General features: G+C 50.7%; 1 protein-coding gene across 8 annotated transcripts in view; it reads right to left on the reverse strand.

Annotated features, from left to right (window-relative positions):
• Positions 1-12,657, reverse strand: part of RFFL (ring finger and FYVE like domain containing E3 ubiquitin protein ligase) — a 66,019-nt gene that overhangs the window by 3,678 nt on the left and 49,684 nt on the right. For 5 of the 8 annotated variants that reach the window (XM_042916424.1, XM_042916425.1, XM_042916419.1 and 2 more), the window contains 4 exons: positions 7,014-7,427; positions 3,826-3,909; positions 2,651-2,861; positions 1,396-1,419 (listed from right to left, as the gene is read on the reverse strand). In XM_042916424.1, coding sequence (XP_042772358.1) covers positions 1,396-1,419; positions 2,651-2,861; positions 3,826-3,909; positions 7,014-7,427 — 733 coding nt within the window. The remainder of the gene's footprint in view (positions 1-1,395; positions 1,420-2,650; positions 2,862-3,825; positions 3,910-7,013; positions 7,428-12,657) is intronic. The other 3 variants (XM_042916420.1, XM_042916422.1, XM_042916421.1) reach the window with 3 other exon arrangements.

The following is a 12,657-nucleotide window of genomic DNA, read 5'->3' on the forward strand; positions in this document are numbered from 1 at the left end:
CTATGGAATTAGTATCAGCTGCTCCGTGCACAGAGCTAGTAGCAGCTGGCTGGCTTGGGCCAGTGATGAGGTGCAGTGGGCATGGCCAGGATCCTAGTTTAGTGCAAACAGAAAATCCACGTCCAAAATCCCAGCCATACCCAGCATGTTTTAAATGGTAGCCCAAACCAGGTAGCCATAAGCAGGGAGCTGGCCGCGTGCCAGTCACCTGTCCCATGCCACTGCTGCTCTGCACTTTCTTCTGTTTCCTGGACTATTCAAAAAGTCAGACAACATTTGAGGTGGGCTAGCTGTGAAAGGAAAGCTGTGAAACCTACTGGCCCCTTCAAGCAGTTGTTGGCCCCAACAGGGGTTTGGAAAGGACTGAACTATATACAGAAAATGATCTAGAGCGAACTACAGAATATCATACTGATTGCTGTTCTTAGGAACAACAATAAACCCATCTACTCAGTTGCCAGTATTCTCCCAGAGAAACAAACAAAAAAGACAGCATGTGGATTAGCCTGATCTTGGCATCAGGAGAGGGGGTGAGTCTAGAACCCCCAAGGGTTTGTGGGGGCCGAGAACTCAATGTTTGAGGATTTATCTGAGCAAAAGGCCATTTTACTAAAGAACAAGTTTGGGAGAGTCTTCTGAAAGTTCTCTCTTGGGGGCACAGCTCAATCGCACAGCCTTGAGGCTTTCAAAAGGCAGAACGAAGGTGTTTTTAGAATGAAGCCCGGCCCCGCCATATTTCTGTAGTGCTTTCTGGGGTACCTGCAGGCCCAGTGGCTGTCTTTAACACCCAGGTGGGGGTGTGGCAGCAGGGTGGTATAGGAGTCTTGTGGTCAGAGAGCATCACATGTGACACCTTTCCTGCTCCATCCCGAGAGCAGCTCCAGCCACCGCCCAGCCCTGTATGAACAAGGCTCAGGTCACCTCCCTCTCTTTTTGGTTGGCACCAGGAGCTGTGAAACATGTCAGGCGATTTCTCTGCAGGTACACACAGAGACCCTCCCCACTCAGACCAGAACAGAGAGAAAACTGCAGGGGAAGGAGCACCTTAGCAGCAGGAGTATGAAAAATGAAGCGAATGCGACACGCGCCACCGCTCGCTTTGGTAAATATTTTACAGATGCTGACTCCCAAGCTCTGGCAACCCCGAGACATGCACATCAGTCTGCCCCTGGGTAGGCTGCCACTCTTCACCTTCCCCAGCTTTCCCAGGGAGGCGAGAAGGACAGTTTTTAAAGATGCTGAGAAGCCCTGGTTCTCTGTGAAATTTCCCCTATGCTCTCTAGATGCCAATACGCTCACAATTCTTAGCCTGCTAAGAGGAAGCAGGGTTAGCAGAGGGGAAAAACAGAAGAGCTCAGAGTCCAAACACGGTCCCAAATAGAAGCAACTACGTACCGTTCTGGTCTTCAGCACCACACACTGCAAAGGAAAGAAAAAGAAGATGTCTGAATGTGTGATGGCATGACGAACGTCTCCAACCAGCCTGTCCTCACTTTGTGCTCGGACCGCTTCCCTGCTTGGGAGCCAGGCTGGCCAAGAGCCCAGCCAGACGCCCGCCCTCCTCGCTCACACGCTCAGAGCTCACACACAACTCCCGCTGGCGTATCCGGTCCAGTCTTGGTAAAAGGGATTCCACTGGTTTGGATGAACAACACTGCCAAGTAGGCAGGACCCTGCAGAGGCACAGTATCCTTTTCTATCACTTTTGAAGCAGCATTAACATCAAGAAGGAAGGAACAAGTCAGCCAAGGAGTCTGGATGAGGTGCTCCCATGGGGCCATGTCCTATTCCCCAGGACATCACAACTCTACAGGGATTTTGGGGACAATCCCAGAGAGGAAAGTGAGTCTGTGAGCAGGTGACTAGTCAGACATCCTCAACTCTGATAAACTAGTGGGACAGGAGAGCCTGAAATCGGATCTCGACCACCAACAGCATGCACGGAATCAAAATGCTGATTGCAGAAGCTAAATCAGGTGGGGAGGAGAGGGCTCTGGGTGAAATTTTAGGAAAAGAGGAGTTTAAAAACAGCTGAATACACACTCCTCTTCCACAGGACTTCTCTGCCTTTCCTATGGCATCCCTCATGAATCGATAATAGGGAGACGAAGTTCTTTCCCCAAATTCATTCAACCACAGGTCTAGATATTTTACTGGGCACTGCCTAAAACTGATGCCGTGTAGAATGCTTTGGGAAATGACTGCAGGGAAAGCCCACGATCAGGCAGAATAGATCTATTCCCCTGTACCACGTGTGCAGACGCACCTCATCTCCCAACTGCTCAGGAGGGTATTGCTGGGCGGGGTATGGCGGGGTGGGAGGGGGGGAGGGGGACACGTTGTGGGAAAGGCTATGGACTCCGTCCAGGATGCCTTCAGTTCAAATACAGGCTCTACAATAAAAGGATAATGCCAATCATGCCTATTTCGCAGACAGCTCTGAGGATTAAATGAATGTACACGGTGCCTAACCCGGTCCTGGCACTCAACTTCAAATGGCAGCTATTACTGGCCGGTGCAGATGCATAAGGTGACTCCTTCCTTGGCTAAAAGCACAGAAATCTAGTCAGGTCGGTGCCGTCAGGCTTTAGAGTGAGAGCAAGCAAGCAGTCCGGGTCCGTGTGCAGCTGCCGCGCAGCCGGCCCCTCACCCAGGTGCTGGAGGCCCTTCTGGTCCTTGTACAGCCGCGTCACCCTCTCCATCAGCTCCCACTTCTCACAGCAGCCCTTGTAGTTGACGAAGTTGCGCGCCAGGATCTCCTTCAGCTGCCGCACGGTCAGACCTTCAATGTCCTCCAGGTCGGTCAGGTCAGACAGAGAGGCCCTCCGGCCTGGGACGAAGCCGTCCTCTGAGTCGACAGACTGCAATGGCAACGGTGAGATCGGTGGGCTCAGCTCTTACCTCCCAAGCTCTCGCCAAGAGACCATACTTCTGGGCCCGACCTCAAGAAGTAAGTAGGAACAGAGGCAGGAAGAGGACCTGGCCTGATGCTTTGCTTTGCAAAAGAGCCCCCAGTCTCTTCCTGACCCACAGTCCTGGGCTCAGGCATGGCCAGCCCCAAACCCACCAACCAGTGTCATACAGGAGAAGGCGCACCGGTTTGAGTCACGCGGCCCTAATTTTGACTCCTCCACCGGCCGATGCTAAACACCATCGAGCAAGTTGCTCGCCTCTCTAAGCCCGTCTTTCCCCTCCGTAAAGGAGAAATTGCCGTCCTGCCGCACAGGGTTCCTGTGAAGATTAAAGGTAGCAACACAAGAAACCACCAAGCATGGTGCTGGCCTTTCCCCTCTCCCCTGGAGTGAGTTCTGCTTCCCTCTGGAAGAGGCAGACTTCCCTGGCCAGCACTCCTCTGTACGCGACCTTGACCACAGCTTCGTGGCCCTGCTGGCTGTGCCCTCTGGACTGGCCCCGCCGTGGCTGAAGCCTGAACTCCGTCTCATCTTTCCTCCTGATTTTCTGACCTCCTTCTCCTGACAATAGCTACTGTGTGCTAGAAGCAGAAGAAAAGAACAACAAGATTTGCGCGGCAGCACCAGGAGCCTGCCCTCTGGTGACTTACAGAAAGGCAAGAGACTAGAAACAAAGGGGCCGCGAGGCTCCCTGGTCTCCACTGTGACCTCTCAACTCCTCACTTAACAACTGACGGCTTCCAAGGTTTATCTGGAACGCTAACACTAAGCTCCACCCCTGAAAACAGAATTGTAGGACTATCATCACAGGCTGATTCTTCACTTCTGAGTCCGCTGAGAGGGTCCCAATCACAGCCTGGCAACACCAGTGAAAGAACAAAGGCAAAGGCACAGACCCAAGCAGAGGCCCCACCTGGGTCTCATCCTCAGCAGGTGCTCTGGCTGTGCTCTCCGGGTAGACGGGTTCCTCTTGGTCCTGAGACACATGGCCATTGGCCTGTGGGAAGAGAAAGGTGCCATCACATCCACAGAGACGACCCAGGGATTTGCACAGCATGGGCCTCTTCCCAGCTCATACCATATCCAAACGTATTCCCATCTCCCCCGGAAATCTGGTGTCTCGAACCACAGCATTACAAAAGACTGCTCTTTAATACTGACTCTGTCGGGCGGAGAAACAATACAAATAGATTTCAACTCTAAAAGACAAGCAATGCATTACTTCTGCTCACCACCAGGGTGGCATTAGTGGCCACTCACCATCAATGTGATCTCAGCTTGAACAGTCCAAGTGAGGGGAGGACCACAGGTCCACTGCACTGCAGGCTGCTCTCTAACTGCCATCCAAGTTCTCCTTGACGCTGATCCCAAACTTCCCTTCCTGTAACTTCTACCCACCATCCTTGGTTCTACCCCTGGAACCAATGTCCACGATCTTCTCACAAATTGTTCACGTCATGTCTTCTCGCCTCCACACCATTATCTCCCTGGCTTCCTCATTTGACCCAGATGAGACTTTTTAGACCCTTATCACTCTGTTCCCTCTCTTCCATCCAGTCACCGCTCTTACATTCTAGAAATGTGCTCCGACCAGCAGTGCACACAATTACTAAGAGCTATCTTGATACCTGGTCAAAAATTACCTTAATGCACCAGAGAATCTATTAGCCTAAAACTATAAAGACAGATGTCTATGCTTAAGGAGTTTAAAATTCTAACTTCTCAAAAGGCTTTGTCAAAGAGTAGTTAAAACTGTGAGCCTCCTAGTTCCATCACCATTTTTTTTAATGTATATTTTGAGAGACAAAGAGAGAGAATAAGTGGGGAAGGGGCAGAGAGAGAGGAAGAGAGAATCCCAAGCAGGCCTGCACTGTCAGTAAGCAGAGCCTGACACGGGGCTCAATCTCACAAAGTGGGAGATCAGGACCTGACCCAAAATCAAGAGTCAGATGCTTAACCAACTAAACCACCCAGGTACCCCACCCCACCCCCACATCACCATTTAAGCCACAACCCCCTTAACTAGAGCCTCTTCACCCACTGCTCCCTCCAAGCAAAGGCCCTGGTGTGAGCCAGGAGCAAACAGGTGTCTGAGCTCACAGGCCTTTCCTCCAGACTCTCAGAACAATAAAGGGACAGCCCAGGAAACCAGTCCCCCATGGCCCCAACCACTCATCCCAGATTACGATGCATGACATAGAGCTAATTAAGAAGAGGCCAATAACTACAATGGAAATGAAAAGTAAAAATCACCACCACCACCAAAAATGCCAGGTGGTGGTGAGATCACACATGTAGCATACACGTATGGGGATGCCCCCAAAACAGTATCTGGTTCTCCCTTAGCTTTACGTGGATGTGGTACCCACCAGTCTCCTGGAGTTACAAAGCCTTTCCGAGCCTAACCTCCTAAGTAGACAGCTTCTGTATGTCCTTTTTTTCCGAGAAAGAGAAACTGCAATCCATACTGCAAAGCATGCTCTTGTCTTTTCAGTTTGCCCACTGGCTAAATCAAAATCTATAACTAGTGTCTACCCACTATTTTGCTTATTCCACCCACTTCTATCCCTAGTAATGATGCCAGGGTGCTAAGGGGAAGGGAAAGAAGCCTGGAGCGGACGCCATGGCAGATTTGCATCCTAGGTGCAGGTAGCCTGCACGAGTTACTTGACTTCCCATGTCTCTTCTCCTGGCTTGAAAACTGCAGATGTCACCAGAACAGGGGATGTGAGCTGTGACCTGCGGGTGCAGCCTGGAACTTCTGCTTAAGGGCAGGAAGTTAAGAACCTACTCCTTTCATGGAAAAACCCACCTGAAAGTTCTTTAGGGAACAGCAATTTCCTCAAGTTACTTTCCGGGCTCCCCATAAACAGGAGTGCTCAACCCAGCCAAGGGAGGAAGTCATACTAGGGGGTAAAACCTGCCAGGAGACAGAGCCCCAGTGTAGGGAAGAGTTAAACTCCAGCTGGGGAGAGGGCACACCACAGCCCCCAAGAGAGCTAAGTGAGTTTACTGCAGGTGAAGTAAGCCAGCACCCTGGCCTTTATGCCTCAGTGCCTGCCAGAGCTGAATCAGGGGCCCAGTCCCGGCGAAGGAGGGAGTCAGAAGCAAGAGGCAGCGGCCAGCCACGGCCTGCACAGGACCTAACACTAGTGCTAAGCCAGCTGTAAGAGGCTCCCAGGTCTTCAGACCCGCTGTCACACCAGCCAGTTCTCCAAAAATCCTGGTGAGAGCAAAAGTAGTCTGGGATCGCAAACCCCATTTCATCGATGAAGGCTCAAAGCTTGCCCAAGGTGACCAAAGAGTCAGTGACAGATTGGATATGGAAACTAGATCTTCTAGGTCCTAATGCCAGATAAATAAAAGGGTCACCGAGGCACTTCAGTGTATCTCTGGGGCGCCACCACTCCTGACACGCTGGGTAAGTGTACTGGCCTCGCTCTAACCCAGTAGCTGGTTTGCACATCTACCTTCCCTCTCACAGGGGCTTCCTGAAGGCACAGGCAGCTCTGTACTCCCCAGGCCTGGTTCACAGCTCCGCCAATGTGCTGCTCTTTGCCTGCTGTTTCTAAGCCCCCTGGGAGGATGCCAAGGCCACTTCCCATTCCATAGTATACCAACCACAACCTGACCCAAACGGTGACTGGCGAGAGAAGCAGCGACCGTGTCTGGGTCGCAGTGTTCCTCCGTTCTCCCTTCCCTCTCCATGTGCCTTTTCCTATGTGCCTTGTGACGGTTACTAAGGCACCGAGCTCCCCACCTGGCTAAGGAAGACTGATAACAAAGATAAGCAGGAGGGCAGTCTGCACAGGACTAAATTTGGAATTAACAGTTTTCTCACAATATTTCTGGAACAATGAGTTTTTAAAAACTGACTAACAGGGATATATGTCTGTATTGAGAAAATACAAAAACCACAAAAATACCTGATGCTGTGCATTATCGTCTCTGAAAAAAACAAAACCGGGGTCTGATGTCCAGAAAACATGCCTGCATCAGTAGGCAGAAGGGACACTTAGCCTCGCGCCCACTCGCACACAGCAAGCAGGAGAGCGCATGGAGCCCCTGACCTGCCGGGGGCGGCCGTGACCCGGTGCATACCTGCTGGGTTTCCTGAGCCTGGGCTGGGGGAACAGAGGTGGCCTGTGCGGACGAAGAGGCGAGGTGAGGCGAGGTAGGAGGTACCGTGCTGGCGGGAGGCTGGGTCAGGAAGGCCTGCTGCTCGGGGACATCCGCGGACAAGGTGGGCGCGCGAGTCCTGCCCTCCTGGGAGATTACGGGCTGCTGGCCAAGCACCAAGAACACCAGCTCCTCTTTCTCCCGGCACATTTCGGTGGAGGTGTCATGGAGGCTGAGATAGTCCCTGAGGTCCTTCACCTTCATCTTCATGAGCTCCTCCCGCCGAAAGGCCGTGGCTCGGAACCGCTGGCACAGAAGGCAGAGGCGGGGCCCATTTCCCACCTGGCTCGAACAGCTCAGGCAGAAATTCTTCTTGCAGTCCAGGCAGGTCTGCTGCTTAGAGCAAGAGGCAGCAGAAACCATGTCAGACTGAGGACAACAGGGGTGGGATGGGGGCCTAGGGCTACATGCCCAGCAAGGCCTCCCCCAATCACTCCTACTTGTACTAAGCTACCTATTTTTTAGGCTATTTTAAAGTAGGCCCCGCGGCCCAACATGGGGCTTGAACGCACGTCCCCGAGATCCAGAGTCGGACGCTCTACCGACTGAGCCAGCCAGGCGCCCCAGGATGTGGGTGCCAGCTCCCTTTTTCAGGTTAAACACCACCCCCAGATGGCAGACCTCCCCCCCGCCCCGTATGCATCTGTGTATCCATGTACAGGATGCTACATTTATTATTCCAGTTGAGGCTTACTTTTTCATTGTACAGATAGAGAAACAGAGGTTACTAAGAATACCAGCTTTAGGGTCGGAAAAAAACCAACATTTTTATTTAGTCTCCCCCCTCCATTGTTTTCAAAAGTTTATTTATTTTTTGAGAGACAGCACAAGCAGGGGAGGGGCACAGAGAGACAGAGGATCATAAGCATGCTCTGCACCATCAGCACAGAGCCCAACTCGGGACTCGATCTCACAAAGCTGTGAGATCATGACTTGAGTGGAAATCAAGAGATGGACGCTTAACTGACTGAACCACCCAGGTGCCCCTCTCCCCCATTTTTTATGGTGTCACCTTGGGTGTGTAACTTAGCCTCTCTAGCCCTCAGTTTCCTCATCTGTAAAATGGGGCAGTAATAGTATCTACTTCATATGACCGTTGTATAGTTAAGAGAGAATGCATTTAGCATACCTGACACATGATTCTTCAATAAGTGTTAACTCTTTTAATTATTATTTCTAGGAAATGGGAGATAATTTTGAGAGCCAGGATTCAAACTCTGAACTACGATTCTTTCTACTTTACTGCTGAGAAAAGAAAGCAAATGCATGTGTATGATGGTGGTTACTACTATTATTAATTAAATTTACTGAGAGGCCACGATGTGCTAGGGCCTGTCATTTAATTCTCAAAGCAACCCTGCAAAGCACTACTGTATCGCTGTATTATGTATTAATGTACATAATCATTAATCAATCATTATTAACAGGCCTCCCTGTTTCACCAAGCAGGCGAGGCCCAGAGAAATTAAGCACCGTACTCGAGGGCAGGCAGGGAACAGCAGAGCTGGGACTCACACTGCAGGCCTGTCCATGTGGAATGTCCGCAGCCACGCCTGTTGCACCAGGCCATGCTGCCTAACTCAGTCCCGGTCAAGCCTACAGCAGGACCTAGTCCAGGGCCTGGCTCTCCATCTCCAAACCCCACCCAGGAAGGCCCAGAGTGCTGGCAATCCAGAGAAGCACGGCAGCATATCCAAGGCAAATACTCAGACAGCTACAGGGGCCCCCCAGACGCGATTAGGGAGCTCTCATCTGCGCAAGTGCAGAGTGTCCCAGCCGCACGACGAGAGCACCTAGCAGGTAGGAGGTACTGCATGGCAGCAGCCTTTCCCCTAACGGCAGACCACACAGCACACAAGGGCTTGCTCAACTCACAGGAAGCAAATCCTCAGCCTCTCGCCCTACAGGCTGAGCCAGCACAGCGACATCTGACTGAGCTCTGTCCCAGCCAAGAGCAGGCCACACTCCCATGGTAGAGGTAATCCGTGGGCACGCTGGCATGGCCCTGGAAGCACACACTAGTCCTCTAAAGAAATTAAAAACTTTTCATCCTCTGGTGACTTGAGCATTAACTAAATATTTCTGTTCCCTCTCTTCTAAATATAGAAAGCTGAATTCAAACTTGCAAGAATGCCCGAGAGACTTAGGTTCTCCTAGGCGAGATCAGATACCCCTGTGCAGGCTGAAGAAGGCTCCAAGTGGCATTCGTGTCATAAAGGGAAACGGGCATGTCTACCACCCAGTTTTGACCACTCATACTTAGAAGGTGTTTTGAAAGGACACATATCCAGCTCCCTCACTCTCTACAGTCATAACCAGACAATAAAATGGTCAGAGCCCAAGTTAAAAGGACACATGGCTGCATAAGCATCATAACAGTCCTGAAACCTGTAGCCACTCAGGTAGAAAATAGATGTTTTGGGGTCCTGGGGGGTTCATTTAGATCTAAAGCTTTTCTATTGGGAAATGAAATACGTTTACGATGACTGATCATGAAATGACGAGGCTTTGGTGTCATAAAGCTGCAGGTCCTGACGTGGAACATTACTTAAGTCAATGCAGTTTGACAAGACCTAGCCTGACGCGATTAAAAAGCCCTGAGTTGCTCAATCAGCCAGATCTAAACAACTCTGTATTTCTTCAAATGTGCCCAGCTTATTGGATTATTGGATGCAAGATCAGAATGCAAAGGCAGCCACCCAGCTTCTCCATATCCCCCTGCTCGCAGGGGACTCTCAAGTCAGCAGGCATCTGAAACACCCCCTCAAGGAGTGAGACAGCCTCCAGGCTAGCATACCAGCCTGCAGAGCCAGGACAGAACAAAAGGAAAGGAGAAAACAGCTGTCAACAAACGTGGGCAGAATGAGCAAAGGCAACACGTGTGTATAAATTCTAGCAAACCCTGCAAACCAACTGAGTAACAAGGAAGCATGAAAGATGAGTTAGCGGAGCCAACGTCCCTGCAAAATTGCCAAGAGTACAGCACCTCCAGGCAGGCACCGCCCTTCAAGGGATGCCCGGCATGGTGGGGGGGGGGGGGGGGGCGGGTCGCTCTCCTTGGCTAATCTGCCCTTCTGTTATTCCTCCCCACTCCCCGTGCACACTCCCTGGCACAGGTGAGACAGCCCCTCCTCCGCACCAGCCTTCCTATGGGCATTTCTCCCTGCAGCCCACTGCGGGGGGAAGAGGACAGCCTGAGGAGTGACACAGTTAGGATTCATTCCTGGCAGGTCCCTTCCTCGCTAAGGGAACTTGTACAAAATAAGTAAGTTCCCAGGGCATCAGATTCCTCACCTGTAACGTCAGAAGGTCAACCCACCTCTAAGGGTTACTGAAAGCATTACATGAGGTCATGCATAGGAAACCTTAGCATAAGGTGGGCACTCACAAAAAAAGGTAACACAGTCACCTTTTATTCCCTTCCCCCTTTGCCTTATCTCTGAGCTTCTGCCAGTACTCTGAGATCCCAAGATCTCTTCCAGTTTCTAAGTACGACCTCCTCCTCCGCAGCCTCCCCTAACTGGTCCAACTAAAGAGGCTGGGCACCAGCCCCCCCCCCCCCTTTCCAAAACGGTCGGGGCCCCTGCCAAACTACGCATGGGTATTGCCAATACAGAGGAGGTTTTTGGCTTGGGGCAAAACATTTGGCTTGTCATCCCTCTCTAGGACTAAAAACTCTAAGGCAGGGGGTACAAGCTATGTTCTCTCCAGATAGTCCTGAATGTTATCTGTGCATTGTACTGGATGAGTATTCAGAAGATACTGACCACAATGAAGAAAAGAAAAACAGCAGGATCCTCGTAATCATTTCCTTTCAACCAACTTCTAGAAAACACGTTTTAAAAGCCTGTGGTTGTTATTTGCCAAGCCCTAAAGATATGAATGCTGATCCACTTAAGAAGGAAGTTACAAATGAAAAATTCTCTTAGGAGAAAACATCCTTAATATTCACAAAATCCATTGTGAATTACACAAAATTAATTCTTATTTTTGTGGCAAGACATCGTACCACTAGCCATCTTTTTCCGTTCAAATTGGAACTTTTCTTCCTCTCATACCCCCAAAAGCTCTTTTTGCTACAGAAGCTTTCTCCTTATCTCTTTGATCTCTTTGATCTCTTTGGTTCCTCTGTTCAAAATCTTTCTTGTGCTTCCTTGCTATCTGGTGACAAGCTCCTTCCAGCGGAAGTCATGGCCTTTCACCATCTGATCCCAGTGTGGTCCACCCTAACTCCTCGAGCATCCTGCACTCTGGCCAAACAGGCCACTCACAGTTCCCAAACACACCTGGCACTTGCCCCACCTCTGGTGTCTTTACTTCAGCCGCTGCTTTGCAGATCAATAAACCTTTCATCCAGCTAGAATTATCTGGTGTCTCAATTTACCAGCAATGCCTGATTCCCTAGTACATAACTTGCACAGTTGCTATGAGGGCCTCCTTAGTCAGCCAGGGAGCTCCCCGAGGGAAAGGCCGACTCAGCTCCGTCTCCACAAACCTGTAACCTCTAGCTGCGAGCACACTGCTGCAGCAGCAGAGTTGGGCCCTCAATGAAAATCTTCGGCATGGAATTACCAACCACGAAGTAATGAAAGCAGAAACTCTCCAGCCTACTTCCTCCTTTACAAACTGCTCGCAACTCAACTGCCTAGTCATTCATTCATTTATAAAATCATATTGCCTATGACTGCATGTCAGTCACTGTTCTACTAGCACTGGGGACAAAGTTGCAAACAAAATCAACAGAATCCCCGTCCTGTGCTCCACCTCTGAAGATGGGCCATGCACAAACATTTACGTCAGGTGGAAACAGGCACCATACACAAAAATGAAGCCTCCTCCCACGTTCACCTACCTGCCATTCTCTCTTCTCTGGGGGCAGTTTCCTTGCTCACTCATTCTCTTTTCTGGCTCAGAAATGTCAGGAACTCGCCAGATCCCTTGGTTCTCTCAACATGCTTTTCGACACGCTTAGTGTGCTGGTGCCCGAGCTGATCACCATCACTGCACTCTCTGCTCCCCTCCACTCACCTTCCACAGGGTATAACTGATGTTTTCAAGAAAAGGTCACACAAACCTAGAGCAAATTCACGCAGCCTCACTGAAACAAATGTCTTTCCTGTTCCAAAGGAACAGGAAGTTACTTTGCCACTTCTTCCCGCAGTTGTTCCCAGCATTTCTTGTTGAAAACAGCAAGGTCTTGGACTATCCAACAGACTCTAGTTGCACCTGAGGAGTCCTGGAAACTACTGACTACCTTAAACAGAGAGAGCAATTTCTTCATCTCTAAAATGGGAACAAACAATACCACACGTTTCATAGGCTGTGTTAAGGGGTCAAAAAGGGAACGCATTTGAAACACCAAGCTCAGTGCCCGGTAGGTGACAAGCAGCCCATGGGCCTCCTGCCCATCTCGCTTTGGCTCCCGAACCCACCCCACCGTCTCCATCACTAAGAGGACTCCCAGCTCCTTCTAGTCTCCGCATCGGCCTCCGTCCAAGGACTCCACCTTCCAGTCTAAGTGTAAGGGGAACAGCGCCGCAGCCACTGAACCACAGCTCCCTGGCCA

The sequence above is a fragment of the Panthera leo genome, chromosome E1, assembly GCF_018350215.1.
Source record: "Panthera leo isolate Ple1 chromosome E1, P.leo_Ple1_pat1.1, whole genome shotgun sequence".
In the NCBI taxonomy this organism is placed as follows: domain Eukaryota; kingdom Metazoa; phylum Chordata; class Mammalia; order Carnivora; family Felidae; genus Panthera; species Panthera leo.